Here is a 22262-nt window from a genome sequence, read left to right as displayed (position 1 = left end):
AAAAATGAAGACTCTTCATTTTTATAACTCTTGTGTTCTTTTAATGGCTTTAATAAAAGTGAGACTTTTGGTTTTCCATAACTTGAGGACAAGTTATGGACTCCATTAAAACACATTATGATCATGAATTAAACTACCATGAAGGTTACAAACAATTCCTATGATCATCTAATCTTCATAAGTTCAAGAACATGAATATGAACACTTTCAAGAATCAAAAATTACACTTAAAAAAACTTGTAATTTTAATAATTGCCATTGTAAATGGATTAGCATAAACATTACACCATCTAAAACAAGCTTTAAAACATCAAAACAGTTTAGGGTAATGTTTCTAGTCCATTTCCAGCAACAAATGTGCAAACTTTCATACGAGCAGAAAACAGAAAAACAATTTTTTTTCAAGCTGTTTGCACACAAAAAAAAACAACAAACAAACCTGGGCTCTGATACCACTGATGGGTTTTGAGCATTCTAACACTTACTAAGTGTACATGCAACCATAATAACCTTGGATCTATGTTTGTCTAATAATCATGCAAAGTTGAATTTCAAGGTTATATTCCTATCTAGCATACATGGGGAACATTTTTAACTTGAATGAAAGATAGAATAACTTACCTTGTTGTTGATTATGATCCTTGAAACCTTGTGAGCCTAGCACCCCAAGTGTGATGCCTCAAATGCTTCACACAACACCAAATGCAAAGGAGTAAACTTTGAGAGAATCTTACACTTGCAAAATCGGCTCTAGCCCTCTTGTTTCTTAGTGTCGCCGATTTTGGTGGAGAACATGTTGCTTATATAGTGTGTCACATCTAGGGTTACACCATGTAAACCCTAATGTGGCATGACTCTTCATTTCCATGACCCATGGGTTTGTAACTCCCATGGAGCCTCCATGGAGCATTCAATGGGTTTAACCCAACTTGATTATCCATGGAGCCTTTTAGCCCACTATACAAGTTATGGATGATTTACATGATCAACCCATATATTTAATTAGTCATCTTTTGATCACTTAATTAATCCTAGATTAATTCTTGATCAATACTAATTAAATAATACTATTAATATATTAGAACTTATAATATATTAATAAACCACAAGTGTTATTTCTCTCATTTAGTCTATCCAAATGCATGATGCCATGCAACCCAAATGGACCATGCCGGGTCGGGTCAAGTACATACCAGAAATAGTTATGGACTTAGACACCTTATCCAACAGCATCATCCAACGCTGAAGAATGACTAGACCGCGAGTCGCTAGCCGAAGGATTATACGTCCCGACATCAACCCGGGCTTTCAAATTCGCCCAACTCGACTCTTCGCCAGCGACAAAAGCAGCATGGCGAATGCGACTAATACCACCAGTGAACTCAGGGTGCTCAAGAAGCTTGTCCATCACGCGTACAAGGCCCACCTAGAGGAGCCAACTACGATCTGCCTTCAATGCCTCTACCTCCCGCTCACGGTCAACAACATCTCGCTCCAAGCTCTCATTTTGAATCATTAAACCTTCATTTGCCTGGGTCAAAGACTCCACTTGACCCTCCAAAACACCATGAACATCCTCCAACACTGACTCCCCCGAAACCAAAGACCTGTTCTCACCCTCCAGACGAACAACCATAGCAATTAAATCCGCCACCTTACTTCTCAAGCTAGCTTCACTCTCGACCAGAGAAGAATGCACCTGTTCCAAATCGTCGAACCGTTGCACACGACGGGACCCGACAGCTAAATATGTCATAGCCTACGCAGCGGCGTATGCAAGGTTGTGGGCCAAGACGACATTGCTCATAGAGTCCATGTCGTCCAAGGTGGCTGGAGGGAGAGCATGGCGGGTAAAATCTAAGGCGGAAGAACGCACAGACAACCGAGAATCGGGTCGAAAACTCCACCCCGAGATGAACATAGGAATAGCGGGAATGGAACCCTGAAACAATTGCTCCGGGCTACCCCTTGGAGACGGAGGATTAACACCAACACTCACCGGAATTGGAACAAGGGGCTGATGAGACGCCCTCTCAATACCCTCAGACTGTTGAACGTCATCATCAGGTATCACTAACACATCCGTTGGATCGGAGGAAGGAGAAGATAACAAGCGCATAAGACCACGACGCTGCATCACCCACCGACCAATAGGCCCTGAACTACCCTCGGGCGCCGGTCCACTCATCGCCTGCACGACCTTCCTTTTTCCGGCAAACCGACAGGCGCTGGTCACTATCCCAACCTTACTATCTACCGTATCATCAGCAGCCGACCGAGTAGGACCAGGAGATGCAGTTGCAGGAGTAGCAACAGTGTGCGAACCAGGGCGTCCCTCCGACGCGGTCGAACTACCTACGGGCTGAGGAGATACCGGGATAATAGCAGACAAACAGCAAGGAGGAGGAAAAGTCTCATATAGAGGCACTGCACGGTGCAACAGCTTCCCCTGGTAGCGACCCCATAGCACAAAATCCATAGAAACAGAGCATTCGACACCTGTCAAGCAAAACATATATATATATATATATATATATATATATATATATATATATATATAAGAAGAAAGAGAGGGGGGAGAGAAGGAGAAAGAAAGAAGGAAAGCGCGGACAACTCACCTTTTGAGATGGTGTAAAACACAGGCATCTACCCCCAGGACCGCCAGTTAGGGCTCATCCCAACACCAGCAAGGATCACCTCTGACATCACGTCAACATCCACCTGAAGAGAGCACAGGAGATCTGCAGTCGCCTGGTTATGAGGAAACAACTTGGGAATAGTATCCGAAGGCATTGTCGCCCCGGGATGCTCACCGCCAAGCAACTCCCGGTTAACCCATAACCACCGGTCTTGCCAATTCTTGGGAGGCTTGCTGTCAATAACAAGATTAGGCCCCCCACGACAGGCGGAGAAAGTATACTTGTCATTGGTGGTAGCAAACCGGAAGAAGTACTTGAAGACGAAATAATCAGGCATGATGCTATTACCACGACATATCATCTCGAAAGCTACCACCTTGTGAACAGCGGAGTATCTCCTCCTGAAAGTCACGTAGTTAACATCTGCACACTACACCCACAACAGCGGAGTATCTCCTCCTGAAAGTCGGTCAATGGAATACGAAGACCAGCGTCAAAAGTCTTCAGGTAAACACCTACCTTTCCAGGAGGAGGTCGGGTAATCAAAGAGCCGGGGACAGGAAATTCCACCCCGTCAGCCGGGGTAAGACCATACGCCTCTTGAAGCGCGACGAACTCAGAAGTACTAGGGGTTGAACCTTGAACGACAGCCATGGCGGAAAGAAAAAAGAGAAAAAGAGAGGAGGCTGAGAAGACAAAAGGGGAAATGGAAGGGGAAAACGGTGGAGGAGCAATAAAAGGAAAAAAAGGCGGAGTCTGCGAAAATCTCTGACACATGACGTAACCGCCGCACACACGTCGAAACGTCACATCGCCGGAAATGAAGCGACAATCAAGTGAGACAACGACACGTCTACCAATAGTTAAGTCCAGAACATCATAGCTAGGTAGCATACGCTATGACTACTGGACTGGGGGACTTGATGACACGCCCCTTAGAGCGGGCCCGAAACAGGCGAGCCTCGACAAGGCGCCTCCGACGGGGAGCCGACTCAGCGACCCCGGACTCCTGCGAGGCGGCCACACAGAAGACTCGCCCTCGCCAGAATATTGTCTTTTAGCCACAGCCCGGAGACAACGGCTCCAGGCGACAAAGCGTCCAGACAGAGCATAATCGCCTGGAACAATCACCGAGCCGAGCACGAATGTGGAGCAGGGCTCCCCAATAAGAGTGACGGATCCTGTCGGGACTGCAGTACCGGTCCCCAGTACGGACCGAAGAAGATCTCCACTATAAAAGGACCTCACCTTGGTCCCGGTAAGGCAAGTCATTCCACTCCTCAATCTCTTATTCTCACTATAACCCACAGCATATTAACTTGACCGTCGGAGCGTCTTTCCGGGACCCCCTCCCGGAAAACGACTGACGGGTTTCTTTCTTGTGTGACCTCTCAGGCATAAAGAACGTCGAATCTCTCTCACAGCAAGTGGTTCGGAGCCAGATCGCATTAACTTTCATTACCAAAGTTCATATTTCTGATATGAGTCGCTTCGATAAGCTTTTATCTAAGCTCATACACCTTTTAGAAAGCTAACATGTGTGTTTAAATAATTTCAGAACTTATAGCAATAAGTCTTAAATGTTCAAACTATTTTCCACTTCTCACAATTCGAACTATGAAGAGGGATGCCGTAATCATAATCGAATTTGAGAAGACAAATATCATAATTGTTATCTCCTTAAAAAACTTCTCAGTGAAAGCGTTTCCTCACAATTATTTTCATGAATTGGAGAGAAACCTTATGACACTTAGATTTTATGGTATATGTGTTCCTATCAATGTGAATTTGTCAATTTCAACCATTATCATAAGACAATGTCCATGACAAAATTAAACTCATATGGACTGAACTTGTTCAATCTCAATTTCTTGCCACCTGGTAGCACAAGGGCCTACCATGTCTTCCAAGTTGTTTAAGCAGCTCACAACTACATATCAATGTACTTTCCTTTGATCAAGGTGCTTTGCCTTTATGCATTCAAGTGAGAACTCATAGAACTCACATGTACAGTCAACTCAACTGGAATGGCACAGAAATAAGAGTATGTCAACACGATAGGTTACAAACCTCAAGTCGTGTGCTAGTGATCAATAATAGGTTTACTCTTGATAAGTTCTTGAAACTTTTCAAGATCTTTAAGACTCCCACTGACCTCTTGACATATAAGATTCTCTTGTCAAGAAACATTCCTTGACAAACAAATATTTAAGAGTTAGTGTGGGTCCTTATCAAGACAAACATTTCACATAATTGGTTTTAGTTGGTCTTTGTCTTATCCAAGACATCACAACTTACCAATTTTCAAATGCGCAAGAGTATTAAACATTTCTTACTCCACATTCGATTAGTGTTATAACCTTATCACAATTACGTCACTCAAGTCACAATCTTGGAGTATGACTCTAAGACTCGATTTTGGAACGAATTATGATTCACCTTTTGATTTAACCATTCCAACAATTTCAGATTCCTCTTCTTATCCATACAAGTGCACTACGGTGTCCTTAGAGGTTCAATTGTGATATGGTTTCATAATCATAAAGGCGATCATAAAACATGATACTCAAGTATTCTCCCTTCTTTTCAGATTGGAGAAACTTTTATCTTTCTGCCTTATTGATTCTTCTTATTCGATCTGCTATTCATTGAAACTTTTCCAATGATTCAGAATTACACTTAATCTTGTAAGTATAACCATGTTTACTAAGCTTTTAGTAAAACATGACGAATAGTCTTATTGTTATTTGTGGTGGACTTGATCGGTGCACAACAATGTGTACTAAATCCTTTAGTCCTTCACTTGACTCTTTGTCAAAGAATTAGTCTTCATTTTCCAAATACAAAGTTTCTCATTCATCATACAATACCAGTTGCATGATTCCAAGTTTCTATCCAACTAAAACTTGGGTGATGAGAATATTTCTTTATTTGGTAAATTTTAGACACTACCATAAATGAAAGAATCAAATACATTCACAATATTGCTAACAATAGAAATATACAAACACCATTTTCACAAAAGTCATTGCAATGATATATAAATAAGACAAAATCAAAATTTATTTTATTTATAAAAACGTGGAAAAACTTGTCCTTACAACGCAATTACAAATGAAAACTATGTAATATTCCTAAGCAATCTATCATAACTCCTAAGTAGCAGCTCAAAAATCCGATCATCGAACCATGCGATCAAAATCCATTTCTTCATGATCAGACTCAACACGCTTCTTCCTTTAACCTTCCTTTCTTTTCTTCGATCCTACAAAACATCAAAATGCAATCTTATCACATCATGTATTAAGAATCTACAAACAAGAACTTAATAGAGTCAAATAGTGGATTTTACCTGAAGCAGAGTCATACATCTTGACTCTCCCATCTCTTAGATCTATTAGGTAGTCAGGGCAGCTTCGCAACCAATGCCCCTTCTCTTGGCAGTAGAAACAAGTAGACTCTTTTGGAATAGCACACGGGACAATCTCAGACCTAGCCTTTTCTGGACTTCCAATGTCGCCATTTTCAATGTCCATGGAAGTTTGGGAGGTTGATCTACCAGTCAAATTTACTTTACCAGTGTGCCAAATCATTGCTGATTCAGCAGCAATAAGTAAATATGTAAGATCAATGAGGGTCACGTCGTGGTCCATCATATAGTACTCTCTGATGAACTCACTATATGAGTCAGGAAGTGATTGAAGAACCCATTCAACAACCAACTTCCTTGAGATATCGACACCCAACATTCTCAACTTGTCAATGTGTGACTTCATCTCCAAGACGTTTGCACACATATACTTTCCATTCTCATGTCTTTTTGCCAATAGGGCTTGAGTGATCTTGAACTTTTCAAGTCTTCGAACACATGGGTCAGAGAGAATTACTGGAGGAGGTGGAGGAAGTGAAGCATGATTTTCATTTCCACGATCCAATCGTGGAACATCATCTTCGTGTGGAAAGCCTTTTCCAAAGGATTCAGGAAGACCATAGTTGTTAGAGTTTGACATCTACAAAATGGGAGAAAATTCAAGTTAGTTGATTGATGGTGGTTGTCGAGGCCAACAAAATTAATAACCCTAAATCTTCTACACTAAAATAGTGTATAGTGGTAAATGGATCGTATCCACGGAGATTGGTTCAATTTTATAACTCTATGAAAAATCTCTTTGTAATAATACTTGTAAAATAACAATAAAAGTAAAAATGGGGGTTTGGTCTTTTGAAATACTTGAAATAAACTATAACTAAACTAAGATTTAAATGAACAATTTAACAAAAACAAGATTTTGATGTAAAATCAATAAGAGAAAGATGGTTGACTTTAGGTTTCCTCACTTTGACTTTTTGATGAACATATCATTAGAATCCAATGGTGCAATACTTGTTTTAAATCCTTAATTTGGCTATAGTAATCCAAGAAGCTTGAGATTACCTAGACTTTTCTTAGTTGTTGAAATGGTTAGAGAAGCTCATAACAATTTTCTTAGTCAAAGTCACTAATTCCATTAAGATGTAATTAGTGAAAGTCAACTAGCATTAAGAATTAAAAAGTCACCAAATCCAAGAGGAGTCAAAAGCTTCCACTATCATGTTGGAGAAAACGTTTTTATGATTGTGTGAAGTAAAACTAACACAAAAATCACTTGTTGCTTGCTAATTTGAAGATCCTTTACTTAATCAAGAAATTAGCCAACTAATCACCACAAACACATTTAAACTCATGAATAAAAACATATAAGTAATGATAATATGTTAAAACACAAAGCATTTTCATAAAGATTCAAACACAAGTTCATGGAGTCTTCAACATTCAACAATTAGTCAAAGGATTTCACCAAAGTCAACCACAATTCGTCTAGCCAAGCATGACTAAACTTAAGAAAACAAAGTTAGTAAAGATTGTACCCAACATTTAACAAGAATCAAGAGGAGAAAATGATGAAGTTCTTGAGGGTTCTTGGCCTTCAAAATGCTCCCAAACTCCAGAGGGAATGTGTCAAAATCAGATTTCAAAGATAAGGCTAAAGAGGCACACCAACCTTCCCAATATAGAGCTCTATACAAAATCCCGAATTTGCCCCTGCAGGAATCCACGCGGGCCACGTGAGGTGTGACGGATTTTGGGCTTCTTCAAGTATTGGGCCCCCACAGCTATTCCATTGGCCCAATTCGATTCTGATAAGCTTCTAGCCCATTTTTCTTCAAGATTTCATCAATTTGAGCCCAAATTGCCTCTCCAAATCACTCAAAGCTTCCGCAAACTCCCGATCATCGATCTCCGCACACTTGAAAATTCTCCCGCGCCTTGTAATTTAAAGTTCAAATCTTTCAAGCCTTCAATCAATTGACAAGCCCACTCCATGAATCACCTCCATAGCCATTAAGCTCAAAATCCCCATTGCCCTTCACGTCCAATCGCCTCCCAAAAATCCCGCTCCGCCAGTATCCAAAAAATCTGCAATAATGCTCAAGAAACTAGAAAGTACCCGAAATGGTCGTAAAATAACAAAAAGGAAAATATGCATGGAAATTAACTAAAATGCGAATGAAATATGCTAAAATAAACTATAAAAAGAAGTAAATAAAATGAAGCTATCAAATCACCCCAAGCTTAAACATTACTTGTCCTCAAGTAAGACAAGACTAAAATGAACTCGGGATGAACTATCCTAAGAAAAATAAAAAGAATGGATAGAACCGCGGAACCTGATCACCGTTAGTCAACATGGTCAGAATTGATCTTGCTATTATCTCATTACTTTTTCATCCGATGACAATGGGACCATAAACCACAGCTAGGACAACTCCTCTAGGTGAATAAGGAGGGATGGTCAGTCGCAGCCCCAATGGAGCATGCCTACAATGAAGAACATCTGTAGTAGGGAGAAAGCAGCTGGATGGGATCGCGTGGAGCTCTTCTTTAAGTGCACACTCTTATCACGAAAGTTGCGTGATCTCACGTCTGTCGGCCACTCTCAAGTATGATTGGGTTTTATCGCTCGAGCACCGTTGTAGGAATCAGTTCACTTAGTGTTGGCCCAAACCTCCCGTAGTATCCAACTCAACAGTCTCTCTAACATCACCAATTTGCGAAAAACAACTCGATCTATATACAATAAAACATACCTAAATAAATGAATATCAAACTTCGGGTGACCAAAATGTAGGAAAATTTGTTCAATAATTGAACCGGTCACCTATCTAAGATTATTGCAGTTTTTTTTACTCAAAATTTGGTTCCCAAAAGTATGTAAGTGGAACCGAGGGAGTAACAATAATAATCCGAATGGTCTAAGTGTGAAAATAACCATGTGTGGAGCGTAAATATGTAAGCTCCTTTTCAAACTTGCGATTTTTCAAAAATAATGAAAATGCCCAAATGTGGGTTAAAAGACTCTCTAAAATCCTAAGTAAATCACAAAAAGAATATGGTGATGTAAAGAGACCGGATATGGATTCTACTCAGGGACAAGCACCAGTGCTTCATCCTAACGGTTCAAACATGATCAAGTGTGATCCTCTCGGCGGTAGTGACCGCAAGGCTAAGAACATCCATTGCTATAGTATATCCTACAGTTGTTAGTATTGCATGCATTATTCTTCATGAAACTACCTGGCCATGATCACTTACCCCTTTAAGCTTCCAGCATCCGATCCCAAGTATGAAGTCCCAAGCTGCAACTAGTGGTCCCGGTTCGATGGGTGAGATAACAACAAGATCCTGGACCAATAATGATACAGTAACTGTGAACCTGTTCCATGGCATCCAAGGTGGTGAGAATAAACAGATAACAAAAATGCATGAATGCTAATGCCCTAAGCTAAATGTTATGCAAAAATAAAAAGTAGAAAAGAAGAAAATAAAATCTTTTTGGAATTTTATAAAAAAAAATAAAAATAATAAAAAAATGAATGCAAATTAGTTTAAATCTAAAATGAAATGCAACATAACTAAAAAAAATGCATGAAAAAGTAAAAGGAAAAGGAAATGCCCCACCCCAAGCTTAAGAAGAAGCATTGTCCTCAATGCTTAAGGAAAGGGCGGAAATGACCTAAATCGGGGGATTGGGAGGAGGATATGGGTTTGTAGAGGAGGAAAAATGGTGAAGAATGGCAGTGGTCTCGCAGGATTCCGACAGGTAGATCTCCGGGAAATTGAGTTTTTGTGTGGGGCGTGGGCGGGGCGCGGGCCGCGTAGAGGTCGCGTGTAACATTCTTTCTTTTCACTCGAGTCCACAGAAGGTTCAGAAGAATTTTCAATCGAACCACGCGGGCCGTACAATAGCCGTGTGGAGGCCGCATGAACTGAAGCTCAAAAAATTACTAAGTGTTGAAATCAGCCACACGGGCCGCATGGAACCCGCACGCTGGCCGCATGTGCTGAACAGGGCTGGAGGTAATTCTTCTACACGGGCAAGGAATGGGCCGCACATAAGCCACACAGGACCTTACACGGGACGCTCGGGCCGCATGGAGGCCGCGGGAACTGAGGCGACTGAAAAAAAACTAAGTGTTGGAAACCATCACGCGGGCTGGGGGCGGGCCGCGTGCTGGCCGCGTCGAGTTGCTCGGAATTAGTCTGATCCTTCACGCGGGTACAGCTCGGGCCACGGGCTGGCCGCGTTTGCTGAACGACAATTGTACCTTTGAGCTATGCGGGCCGCGGGCCCTTTCTGCACTTCAAAAAATGAGATTTTCCACTAAACTTGATTTTTAGCTCAAAAAGATCCCCGTAAGGCCCGGTTCCAAAATTTTCGAAAAAATTGGAATAAAACGGGGAATGAAGGGTGAAATCTTTCAAAATTTTATTTTCAAAATCCCGAAAACGCTGTTTTAAAATGATTTATTTGGATTTGGAAAAGGATGAAAGCATAGCTTTCCAAAAATGCCCTTCTTTAACGTCTTTGGCGAGACGTCTTCCTTGCTTGCTTCAACACATCGGGACATCCAAATGGATGATTTCAAGAGCATTAGCATTGAAACCTTCATAGAATGGCTTCAAACGGTGCCCATTGACTTTGAAAATTTGTCCAGTCTTTTCACTTTGAACTTCCACCGCCCCATGGTCAAAGGTCTTTATCACAACAAAAGGTCCAATCCATCTTGACATTAGCTTGCCCGGAAATAACTTCAATCGTGAATGGTAAAGTAAGACCCTATGCCCCAGTTCAAAATGCTTCCGGGTGATGGACTTGTCGTGGAAGAACTTCGTTTTCTCCTTGTAAATTCTTGAGTTTTCATAGGAGTCGTTTCTTAATTCTTCTAGCTCTTGGAGTTGAAGTTTCCTATGCCTCCCCGCCTCATCAATATTGTAATTACATTGCTTGACCGCCCAAAATGCACGGTGCTCTAATTCGACGAGTAGATGACATGGCTTTCCAAAAACAACCTAAATGGGGACATTCCTATCGGGGTCTTGTAAGCGGTCCGATAGGCCCATAAGGCATCATCAAGCCTCAAACTCCAATCCTTTCTCGTCGGATTCACTGTTTTCTCAAGAATGCTCTTCACCTCACGATTTGAAACTTCCACTTGACCGTTCGTTTGAGGGTGGTAAGCGGTTGAAACACGATGGGTCACGTTGTACTTCTTCAATAAAGCCTCCATCATCTTGTTGCAGAAATGCGCCCCTCGATCACTGATCAACGCCCTAGGCACACCAAATCTCACAAAAACATTAGACTTTAAAAACTCGATAACTGTTTTGGCATCATCCGACCGTGTGGCTTTGGCTTCAACCCACTTAGAAACATAGTCAACCGCGAGCAAGATGTAAACGTTGCCAAACGAAATAGGAAATGGGCCCATGAAATCAATCCCCCATACGTCAAAAACTTCACAAACAAGGATGAGATTTTGTGGCATTTGATTCTTTTGTGAAATGTTTCCCGTTCTTTGGCATCGTTCACAACTTATACAAAACAATGGAGAAGAACACTTAAGATGTGACGACAAAGTATCCCGACAAATTCAAAGTTTTTGCAAGTGCATTTAGCCATCTTACCATCCCAAACCACCTGATGTTGTCGAGCCGCTTTGTAATGTTTGACAATAAAACTTGTACTATTTTCTTCTCGAACCGAATATTGAATCGCTTGAGCAAACTGATCTTGAAACTTTTTGAATGCGTATGGAGTCAAAACTTGGTAGCCTTGTTTTTCTAATGGTGATAATGATCTCAAATGCGACTCTTAACATTTTGACACCATACTATCATGCATTTGTTTATGCCCAACATCTTCAATGGCAAGACCAACCTATACAATTATAAGTGAAAAAAGATTAATTAAAAAATGCTTAACCTAAAAAAATATAATAAACTAAATATTGGTACTTACTTGTCTAATAAACTCAATTAGACATGTATGGGAATATATAAATTTTTTTATAAATAAATTTATGCTCTCTGATCTTCATGTAGTCGTCATGCCACCAAAGAAAAAGCCACGAAGATAGCTTGGAACCCAAATTTTTTTAATCTGGTATAACGCTGTTACATGCTTATTCTTTTCAAGATTGTATTTTGCACTTACTAATGGCCATTCTTGCTCAAATTCTTCAACCGAATCTAACTTATATAAGTTGTAAAATTCGGTGCACCAACTTGAGTATTCACTTCTTAGCACCGAAGTAAACCAACTGCTAAACTTAGTGGTGATGTGCCATATGCAAAATGCATGTTTAGTATAAGACATCTCCGTTTCAATTGCTTGTTTCATCCAAGGATCTTGATCGGTCAATATCGTTTTTGGTGACTTTTTCATCAATAGAGTAAAATTCTGAAAATAAAGTAAACTTCATAAATTTAATCACATAATTATACAAATAGGTTTCAAAAAAATCAAACAAAAATTGACTTACCTTAAAGAGCCATTCAAATGTGTTTAGTTTCTCATTACGTAGAAGTGCACAACCAAACAATATAGTTCTTCCATGATTGTCTATACCGACAAATATGCCAAATGGCATGTCATATGAATTCACCTTGTATGTAGTATCAAATACCACAACATCTCCGTATTTTTGATACAATTCAAAACAATGAGCATGACACCAAAAAATATGTTCTAGTCTATTTTTGCTATCTAGTGTAAATGCATATTGAAAATTAAGATTTTCATTTTTAGCATTTTTACAGTACTCCAAAAGCTCTTTTGCATCATTCTGTGAGTGCAGTTTATGATTTTTGGTAAAAAGGTTATCGACATCATTTTTAAGAAAAGAAAGTTCTCCATGTCTCACATTCCTTTCAAGCTCAATCACACGCATAATTTGTGTAACGGACAAACCCCCTTCTTCTAATAAAAATATGTGTTTTTCATCTTCTAATGTAATATTACGGTAAGATGGTAAAAAACGAACCTCTTGAGCATTCAACAAAACATGATTATGTGCCACAACAAACTTAGTGACTTGCCACTCTTCGGGGAAGATTTCGTTAATTCTTCTCAATGTTATACGCATGTGAGCTTTGCATTCACATCTTGTATAACCTCGGTTTCTTGTTTTTTTTGTGTAATCTTTTTTAAACTCTGATTTTCCTTCATGATGACAAAAAAAGTCACGTCTTTTCCTTTCTCCTGTTTTCTTGTTCACGAACCTTCCTTTTCGAACGGAAAACCCTTTCTTTCCCGCATAATTTTGATAAAAAATAAGAGCCTCTTTACCAACAAACGGTTCATCAAAAATTGTCTTGTTGTTTTAACTATGTTTTTCAATAGCAGTTTTTTCATGCCGTGCATTTATGGAGTTTTCTTCCACAGGAACTTCATTAAGATCAAAAAAGATGCGTTCTTTCATCTGTAAATGTTAGCAAAATGTTAAACTATTGTTTGTCGAAGAAAATGACAGAAGATATATATACTGTAAAAAAAATTAAAAAGATCATATATAAACATGGAAGATATGTAATCATATTAGAAGGAATAAAAACTAAAATATATATATGTACCGTGAGTGTGAGGAAAAATTGGAGGGAACTAAAAGGTAAATTAATTAACATGAAACTTTAGTATGGAAATAATATAAACGTAAATTTGGAAAATAAAAAAACAATTTGCTAATTAGTACGGATCCTAGTTCCAATAATTTTCTTTTTACTATAGTTACTATTTCTTATATGTGTCCTTACGTCACATATTAGAAAAACTCAATTATATATATATATATATATATATATATATATATTAAAATTCTCCATCCTTAGCTACATCCTTAGCTACAGTGAAGCATATGTTTTTTTTTTTTGGCAGAAATCGTCATTGGTCTATATCTGTTTTTACAATTGTGGCCTCTTTCTTTTATAGGGGTATATTTTATCATTTTTCTATATTGTATGTCCACGTGCTTTTGCCTCGTCGATGGTTTGGCTGGTTTTGGCTTTAATCTCTGCAACGTGTTCATGTTGTGTCGTCACCGCCTCTCTCGCCCAATATCTATCTTCCACCGTCATTGCTCACCTCTTCACCGCTAATTGCATCGATTTCAATATGCAGAAGACAACTTTTTTTTTTCATCTCTTTCTTTTTTCTCTATCGCTCCACACTTACATCGATCCTTAAACCAACCAACCCATCGATCGTCTCCACCGCCTATCCCTTCTTCTTCGTCACCACCTGTTGGTGTAGCAGCGGATATCTCCTTCGATCGTTTCCACCACCTCCCGCTAAGGTACGCCTCGCCGAATCGGCTACCACCAGACAACCAGCTTCACTCTTCTGCATGTCGGTTTTGAAAGAAGGAGGCATCATCATGCGCCTTTGACACCTCCGTCGGCCAACTTACCCTACGGCTTTTACCACTACCACCACAGGTGTGTTTCCTTAATTTTTTTGGGGGTATTGTTGTACGCCTCCGTTCCTTCAATTTCTTCACCGCCTCTATAACCCATTCACAGATTGGTACTGTCGATGACTTGATACTACCACTACTGGGACGGATCTGCTTCAGAAGGTCACCACAGTACCACCGCACCATCGCTCCACTGAGGGTTCCAACGCACAATCGATTCATACTGGTTGCTGTGGATTTCGAATTTCCGATTTCTCTCTCATGTCACCGTCAATATCTGATTTCAGTATGTGTTCTATGGTTTCTATTGATTTTCGACTTTTCTATCGATTTATTGTATCTAATACAACTGAAGGCTGTAAGTTTGCATGTTAATTTCATTTAACAGTGGATTTTAGTTCCGATTACATGTTAATTTGGTTTCTATGTGTGTCTTCGTATCTATGCCCATCACCTGTTTGAAGAAATGTCTAAACCAAATAACAAAAAAAAAAAAAACATTTTTTAATTTTTTGTCTGTTTATAACCTTGCTGAAATTAAATACCTTTTGTTTGCAAATGTAGATTGTTCGTTTATATTGATTTTAATTTTCATTTCTTCTTACTATGTTTGTTTGGCATTTCCTTTTCCGACTCTAATGGTAATTGTGAGCACTATAATTTGATGCAAACTGAAAGATTGAAACCTTAGATAATAAAAGTATCAGCCATATGTTTGTTTAAAAGTATCAGTAATTTGTTTAAACTATTATTTTTCTTGGTCAATATGATTAAATTGTTTAGGGAATTAGATAGGAATGTGATGCTAAGATTGGTTTAGACATGAAGGGAGTTGGCAGGATTCAAATCCGTATCATATGTGAATGTTAATTTGTTCACCCGTGTTTGTGTTCTTTTCTGTAATCACCTAAAATTTTTTAAATCTATACAAAGTAAAATTTTTTATCGATATATATTTACTAATCGATCATTAAGGGGACGCCTTTCTTGCAGGTGACTCAACGTTATTGACATATTTAATACTTGGTAATCAACATTTGTGTGTCAGAGATTTATATAGTCAAATATTTTTCTTCTTTATTTCGAACTATTTACTATATGTTATTGCAAACTATAGGATTTATGTCTTAATTCTTTTTTATCTATTTGACATGTGGCAGGGGCATATATGTATGTGCTCTAATCACTCTGTTTGTATGATAATATGTGCAGGTATGTGTTCATATTCAAGCTCTTCACAAACGGTATGCAATTTCAAACTCTTTCATGAATAAACTTGATTCTTTGAATGAACTTTGATTGATCTTTAATCATTTTGAAAAACTGCAAGAAATGTGATCACAGATTCCATGGCTACAATTGAATTCTCAACATACACTCAATCCACTTGGTGAGACAGCATAGATTGAGATCGAGAAAGAATATGCATTATTTGATGAAAAAGTGATGTGTAAGATCCCAAATTCTTTGAGAAGCCATAAGAAAGAATAGGTATGTTTTATGGTGTTAGTGTTATGTAGTTGGTTCTTTTTTGTAAAATTAATCTTTCACTTGAATTAAAGAAATTATAATTCATTTGGTTGATTCTGTTGGTGTAAATATATACCATTTTTTTTGTTGGTTTTTTTTTGTTAATTCGTAGAGATATCTTGATATTAGATTTCCTCCTCCAGATTTCCTGATTTTATCTTCCAGACTTTCACTTCGGAAGGTAAACCATGTCTATTTGTAAATTGATTTTTGTTTTTCAGGCTACTGCTATGATGTCTCTCAAAATGAATCGAATGATAAAGAAGCGACAACCAAGGTGGATGTATTACTGGTCAGGGTGGAACAAAAATACAAAAAATAGGGGGTCCGAATACAAGAAATTGATGAAGGCACTTTAGTTCATCTTTTATTAGTTTAAACTTATAATCTTGCATTATTAACTTTGTTTTTATTGATTATAGAAATAGGAAAATGTAGCATTTGTAAAAGAGATCAAAGATGATTGGGAATGAATGTACAAACTTGCAATGCATAACAACATAAGGTATATATTTAAAACTGCTTATTTATTGTTTTGGCATCACTAATTTTTTTTATGCTATTTTTGACAGCATGTATTTGCTGCTGTTTTTGACACAGCACAAATATTGCAGTTTTTTTACAGTATCGATATTGCAATTTAATTTTTTATTTTATTTATTTATTTTTGCTGTTTTGACATGTCACATGTAACATATTCATTGTTGATTTAGGGCATATCTTCCTAGGTTTACCTATTTACTCATCACTCTAAATATATATATGTTATAAGATATTACTTTTCTTAATTCCGTCTACTCTACTCAAAATGTATGTTTATTTGGAAATATATGAGGAGACCTCTCCGTGTCTGCATGCTGACACATTTTCCATTTAAAAAAGAGTGGTTTATCGCCTAACAAGTCTCTGAAGGTTTCATATAATGGGATTAAACTAAAGCGTTTATTCTTGGTTTGTAGGGGTGCAATTGAAGAGCTGGAAACACAGCTTAGAGAATCTACTTCCAATTCAAATATCTCCTCAATGGCAAACAATTCTTATCAGATTTTAACCCATAATGGTGATACACTTGGAAACACAGCTTATAGAATGCAAGTTAGACATAAAGATGATTTTATAACTATGAGTTTTCATCTTGCAGGCTTATACTTAACTATGAGAAAATTATGTCAGCATAAATCATGCACAACCACGAATTGAAATGCAACAGGTCAGATTTTTTTTCATCTTTTATTCAACTACTTTATTTTCTGATTGATTTCATCTCAGTTATTTTGTTCTCAGATAAATTCTTTTGTAGATTTGTTTCATTATTTAGGTTTTTGTGTATTGGAGTTGTTGAAGTCCTCATAAATTACAAATTTTGTATGTTTCATTGTTTTTTCTCATAGGGTAATAGAATGATGATTATGACTGTGGGCTTTTGACTTGGGGTTTTATATCTGTTTTGTGTGTAGGAATGTGAAAAGAAGTCAGTATAAAGGTTACTTTATAGAATTGATGGTGGTTATGTTGTTGAAAAGAAGCTGATTGGTTCTAGATTTCTATATTTTGTGTTGCTTCATTTGGGAATTTCAACTTCTTCGCAACAACTATGTTACTTACTTGGTTAATTGAGCAACTATACTCTCTCAAAGGGTATGTAAAGCAATTTTTTTTCCCCATATTAGAGCTGTAGATAGTTTAAGATAATGCCTATTATTTTATGACTCATTAAACTAACATATTCTGATGGATTAGGGTAGATATTGTAAGCTTTTTAGTATGCACAGTTGCATCAAAAAAAAATGTGAATACGTTAATAATACAAAATATGTTTTTTTTCTTCAGGTCGCTTTATTCAATATCAACCAAAAGCGTTAAATGCAAAAAACAGCAACGTACACTAATTTATTTGTTTACTTTAATTTCTTACATTAGGACATTATATTGTTTTCAATCTATCCGGTTGGTTTGTATTTGAATGACATTATAGCATCCTACTTTCGTGACCCGTCAAACATCAACAAAAATTATCCGACCCATGTGTGTTCAGTAAATTTGTTTGTTCCGAACCCCGCGGAGCGGGGTTTCCCACCTAGTTATAAATTAATAGTGGAAATAACTAATAAAATAAATTTATTACAATTAATAAAACTAATATGTTAACTATTAAATCATAATTTGTTAAATGTTACTATTTTAATTAAATAATTGTATTCACGCGCAACGCACAGGGATTCGACTAGTATATATATAGAGAAGATAAAACCGTAGATAGGGAAGAGAGGAAACCATAGATGGAACAAAATACATCTGTGATTTGGCGTCCCGATTGGAAAAATTTAGCATTTTTATAATGAAATAGCAGATGGAAAGCCTAGATAGCAGATATAATGTTAGCCATCTGTGATTTTAATGGCTATTTTGCAAAAACTACAATTTTTTTGGCTATTTTGTGAAAAGTAATTAACAAATTTGGCTAAATTAGTACATTTCTCATATAAATATACTAAGTATTTATATTTAGACATTAATCTGCTGGTTAATATTTTGTCTCATTTCTTGAGTCATTCATTTTCATAAAAAATTTAGAACACAAAATCATTATAGATATTATTTTTTTTTGCTGTTAAAGAAAGCTCATTTCTAAACAATAGTTGTGGAATAGGGCAAAACAAGTAAATCAAAAGACAGATTGATGAATTTAGTCTAAATTTCTACAAGAATAACAAAAGTGCCATTGAGGCTGAAAACTCCCATTCGTCTGAATCAAGCAGATGATGACGGTCTTTGACAGGCTGAGAAAAGTTGCCAACTGATCAAAGCCATGGTCAACGAGGTCAACACTTGAAAACCCACAACTTCTGGAAGATGCCATTTCAACCCCCACCTCAAATAGCTGCAAAAACATAAACATATGTTTTATTATACAATAATAATATACGCTTTTTTGTGTATTAAAAAAAAAGAACAAAAAAAAAACCTTGTGATAGAAGGCATTGTGGCTACAATTCCTGCACATGCGTATATGATAGGAATCAATGTCTTGGGCTTGTTTTTCCTTAACCACATCAAAGATCCCAATGCAGCAAGTGATAGACTTAACATCTGTATTATTTATTCAAAATAAGAAAATTCATTATAACCTTGTTTTTGAAAATGTAGTAAAATCTTTTTTTTTTTTTTTTTTTTTTTTTTTTTTTTTTTTTAAATTTATAGTAAATACCAGATTTGCATTTGCTTCAAGGCCTTGAAGAATGTAATCCCAAGTGAATTCAAGTCCTCTAGCACCCACCCAAAGTGGAGCCAGCCTATGCAAAACAGAATCAGCAAAAGCCCACCCTGTCATATCACATATCATAAATTCATTAATTTTAATTAAACCGGATATAATAATTATATTATTATAATAATGTGACTCACCGAGTCCAACGGCTTGGAACTTGTGATTTTGCGAGATGTTTCGGTGAGTCAACTGAGTCAAGGCAAAGTAAAGCCCAGCAACATCGATAAAACCAATCAAAGCTTTCAACAGTTCCTACAAAAATGAAAAAAAAAATGAAAATTAAAAAAACAATGAATTTATTGGTAAGTGATAATGGAAAAGAAAGTCACCTGAGAGGGATCAAAGCTGTCGCTTTCGGAAACTTTAAGAAATGTAGCGAGGCAAACAAGCTGTGGTCAAATATTTGAATAGAAATGACAAAATTAGTTAAAAGAAGATGTTTTTTATGAGTTTTGTTTATAATTTTGAGTAATTAAAAAAGTTGGTGAAAGGGGAAGGAATGCATGCATACCTTCACTAATGCTGTGCCAAGATACACAACAGCAGTTTTCACAGAAGTCCCCAATGTATCATACTCAGATCTTCAGTAAAAAAGAAAAAATTACCATGAGCTTATGTAAGACTTTTTATAAATCATGCTAATATTATATACCACATTTCATAGTATTGGTTGAATGGATATTATGATCATAATTCACAAACACTGGAGTCATCTGATTTCCACCTAGTTTGTTTCCATGTAATTTAACAATCTGAGTTTTTAACTTCATGATCCATCACACACAAATGACGAAATTCCCAAGAAACAATGAGTTTAAAGTACCAATATAGTTTTCTGAGCTAAATATTAGCAAGTTTCTTGACTATTAGTTCAAATTTGATTCATAAAATCTCTTAAGTGTAAGCATTCTTGGTGTGAAATACACAAAGCACCAATACGCTTTCACAGAGCTAAATTTAAACAAGGTTCAATTTCATTGACAAAATTCCCGAAGAACAAAGAACCAAAAGTCCCAAAAGCATCAAAATAGAAACACGAGCTAGAGAATTACCAGTTTCTCACAAATCTCGGTTGTTCGATTAATCTATAGAAATGTCCAACGAACATAAACTCAACGTGGAAAATCCAATCTAAAGCTATCAACTAAATTCTTTACCACAAACTAAATCTTCTTGATAACGAAATTACAATGTCACAAAAGTAGGTACAATTTACATACGGTATTATACAACAGTACAAATAATTAATACACAGTAATCGCTTTCAATAACTATGGTTGCAGCATACGATAAATGAACTCTTAAATTCTTAATTGCTCAACTATATTTCTAGCTGAAACAATCACACTAGAAAAGTAAATCTGTAGATACGATGCCACAAATTAGGTCGTTAATTCGAGAAGAGAGACTTACAGAGGAGTAGCGGAATAGTATACGGCGTGAGGGCCAAACGTTAAGATTGCACAGTTGAAGAAGTGAAACATCGTCATCGTTCTCTCTCGCCTGCAAAATCGAGAATGGAGAGAGATCCAGAGACGAAAAACCCGATCAGTGTTGTGTTTTCAACTGCGTGATCACGGTCATTCGAGTGAGGATGATCACATAGAATCCGATCTTAAAGTGTAACTGGGCTTACGTTTTAGGGTTTTACTAATGGGCTACAAAACGAAATTACCCTCAAAATAGCGGGCTCTAGCCCATGTTCGAATTATCTCAATCCTTCCTAGAACTTTTTGGCACATGTCACACTCTCATTGATTTGACCACATGTCATTTTGTGGTTATTTTCAATTAATGTTTTTCCACATGACATTTTGTGGTTTTTTTCATTTTATTAATTTTCACATAATATTTAAATTTAATAATTTCAATAAATGTAATAATAAATGCATCAATTTTATTAATTGACTTACTTTTATTTTCAAATTTTCTAAATTAAGTTTCATTAATTTCCTTTGTTTATTTATCTAAATTATTTTTTTAATTTAAAAGAAAAACAAACAATTTAATTTTAAAAATTCAATATTTTTCTATTTTTTCCTTATAAATTCAAACTTCTCAAATGTTTAGAATTTCATTATTTTTTCTTTAAAATGAACTCATGTAATACATGGGTCTTACACCTAGTTTCTAATAAATAAATAGGTTGAATCTTCTTTTGACACGTGTCACTTAAATACAATTCTTCTTCCACATATCAAGGAGATATATTAGGCAACACTTCAAAATTCAAATTTACTTTTTCTAATTATATGTTAAATTTGAAATTATAATAATTTTAAAATTTTGATATATCTCTTAGTTAATAATTTATTTAAAATAATTGATTTATAATTATAGATTTTTACTATGAAAGTTGAATTAATTTTATAACTCGTGGTTCCCACGGGTTATAAACTAGTATTCGAATAAATTATAAAACTCCATTTGCAAATAATGTTCAAATACTTATTCAAGATTAATATAGGTTATCGGGTTGTTATGGTTTGACCTACAAAGTCAAAATAATGAATATGTGTGAAATAATTAATAGTATTTGTTAAGTGTTTCGAGTATTGGGTGAACTGATATATAACTAAAATTTAAAGTCATGGTTATTATGAAAATAATTAATGTAGTTGTAAATATTTAAATGGAATTACAAATTTTAAGTTAGTGTATTATTCTATATTTTAGGCCAAGTCTCAGATATTAGAAAGACGATTTATATTATTCAAGTGGAACGAATTTTTATCAAAAGGATCTACTTATAGGACATACATGGTCAAAGGGTTCGATGTTGAAGAGTAGCAAGGTCTGTAAGTGTTTAAGAAAACATCGGCTAGTGCCCTAGTGGCTATCAGCTGATCATTAACTGAAGTGTACATAAAGCCTGCAATTTATCAACATATAAGCTACTAATGAAGACAACAATTGACCATTTACCAAGTGCTGATGGAGTACATGCTAACATCTACTTAGCTTCTACCGAGGAGAACATTTCTTGGTGTGAGTAGTGCCTCATTAGGCCACTCAGAGTGGCTTCGGCAAGC

General features: G+C 36.6%; 1 protein-coding gene, 1 long non-coding RNA gene and 1 pseudogene across 4 annotated transcripts; 1 reads left to right on the top strand and 2 right to left on the bottom strand.

Moving 5' to 3' along the window:
* Window positions 1–11554: 11554 nt before the first annotated feature.
* LOC145112859 (protein FAR1-RELATED SEQUENCE 11-like) lies at window positions 11555–13442 on the bottom strand (annotated as a pseudogene).
* Window positions 13443–14022: 580 nt separating this feature from the next.
* LOC145103817 (uncharacterized) lies at window positions 14023–17952 on the top strand. 3 transcript variants are annotated; one of them, XR_013706917.1, is made up of 10 exons: window positions 14027–14454; window positions 14539–14718; window positions 15645–15676; window positions 15763–15923; window positions 16184–16312; window positions 16385–16467; window positions 16922–17022; window positions 17104–17172; window positions 17420–17600; window positions 17793–17949. It is a non-coding gene; the product is annotated as an uncharacterized LOC145103817 (long non-coding RNA). The 3 variants fall into 3 exon arrangements; XR_013706926.1 differs by having other exon boundaries at window positions 14023–14454; window positions 15777–15923; window positions 16184–16467; window positions 17793–17952; XR_013706893.1 differs by having other exon boundaries at window positions 14025–14454; window positions 16184–16467; window positions 17793–17950.
* Window positions 17953–18531: 579 nt separating this feature from the next.
* On the bottom strand, window positions 18532–20830 carry LOC145103720 (seven transmembrane domain protein). The gene is made up of 7 exons (XM_079041020.1): window positions 20644–20830; window positions 19742–19811; window positions 19560–19619; window positions 19368–19482; window positions 19171–19286; window positions 18928–19052; window positions 18532–18843 (listed from the first exon to the last, which is right to left on the bottom strand). The coding sequence occupies exons 1-7, from the start codon at window positions 20718–20720 to the stop codon at window positions 18714–18716; spliced, it is 693 nt and encodes a 230-aa protein (XP_078897146.1). The 5' UTR covers window positions 20721–20830; the 3' UTR covers window positions 18532–18713.
* Between the last annotated feature and the right edge of the window lie 1432 nt (window positions 20831–22262).

This window comes from Lactuca virosa, chromosome 1 (assembly GCF_052849685.1).
Source record: "Lactuca virosa cultivar CGN04683 chromosome 1, Lactuca_virosa_CGN04683_v6, whole genome shotgun sequence".
Taxonomy (NCBI): Eukaryota; Viridiplantae; Streptophyta; class Magnoliopsida; order Asterales; family Asteraceae; genus Lactuca; species Lactuca virosa.
This window is presented reverse-complemented; position numbering and strand designations above follow the sequence as displayed.

What these genes read in the sequence shown, in the direction of transcription:
- LOC145103720 (XM_079041020.1), bottom strand. Translation starts at nt 20,720, where the DNA reads ATGACGATGTTTCACTTCTTCAACTGTGCAATCTTAACGTTTGGCCCT. An exon ending in TACTATTCCGCTACTCCTCT is followed by an intron (nt 19,812 to 20,643) that starts GTAAGTCTCTCT and finishes TTTTTACTGAAG; the next exon opens with ATCTGAGTATGATACATTGG. An exon ending in ACAGCTTTGATCCCTCTCAG is followed by an intron (nt 19,483 to 19,559) that starts GTGACTTTCTTT and finishes TCATTTTTGTAG; the next exon opens with GAACTGTTGAAAGCTTTGAT.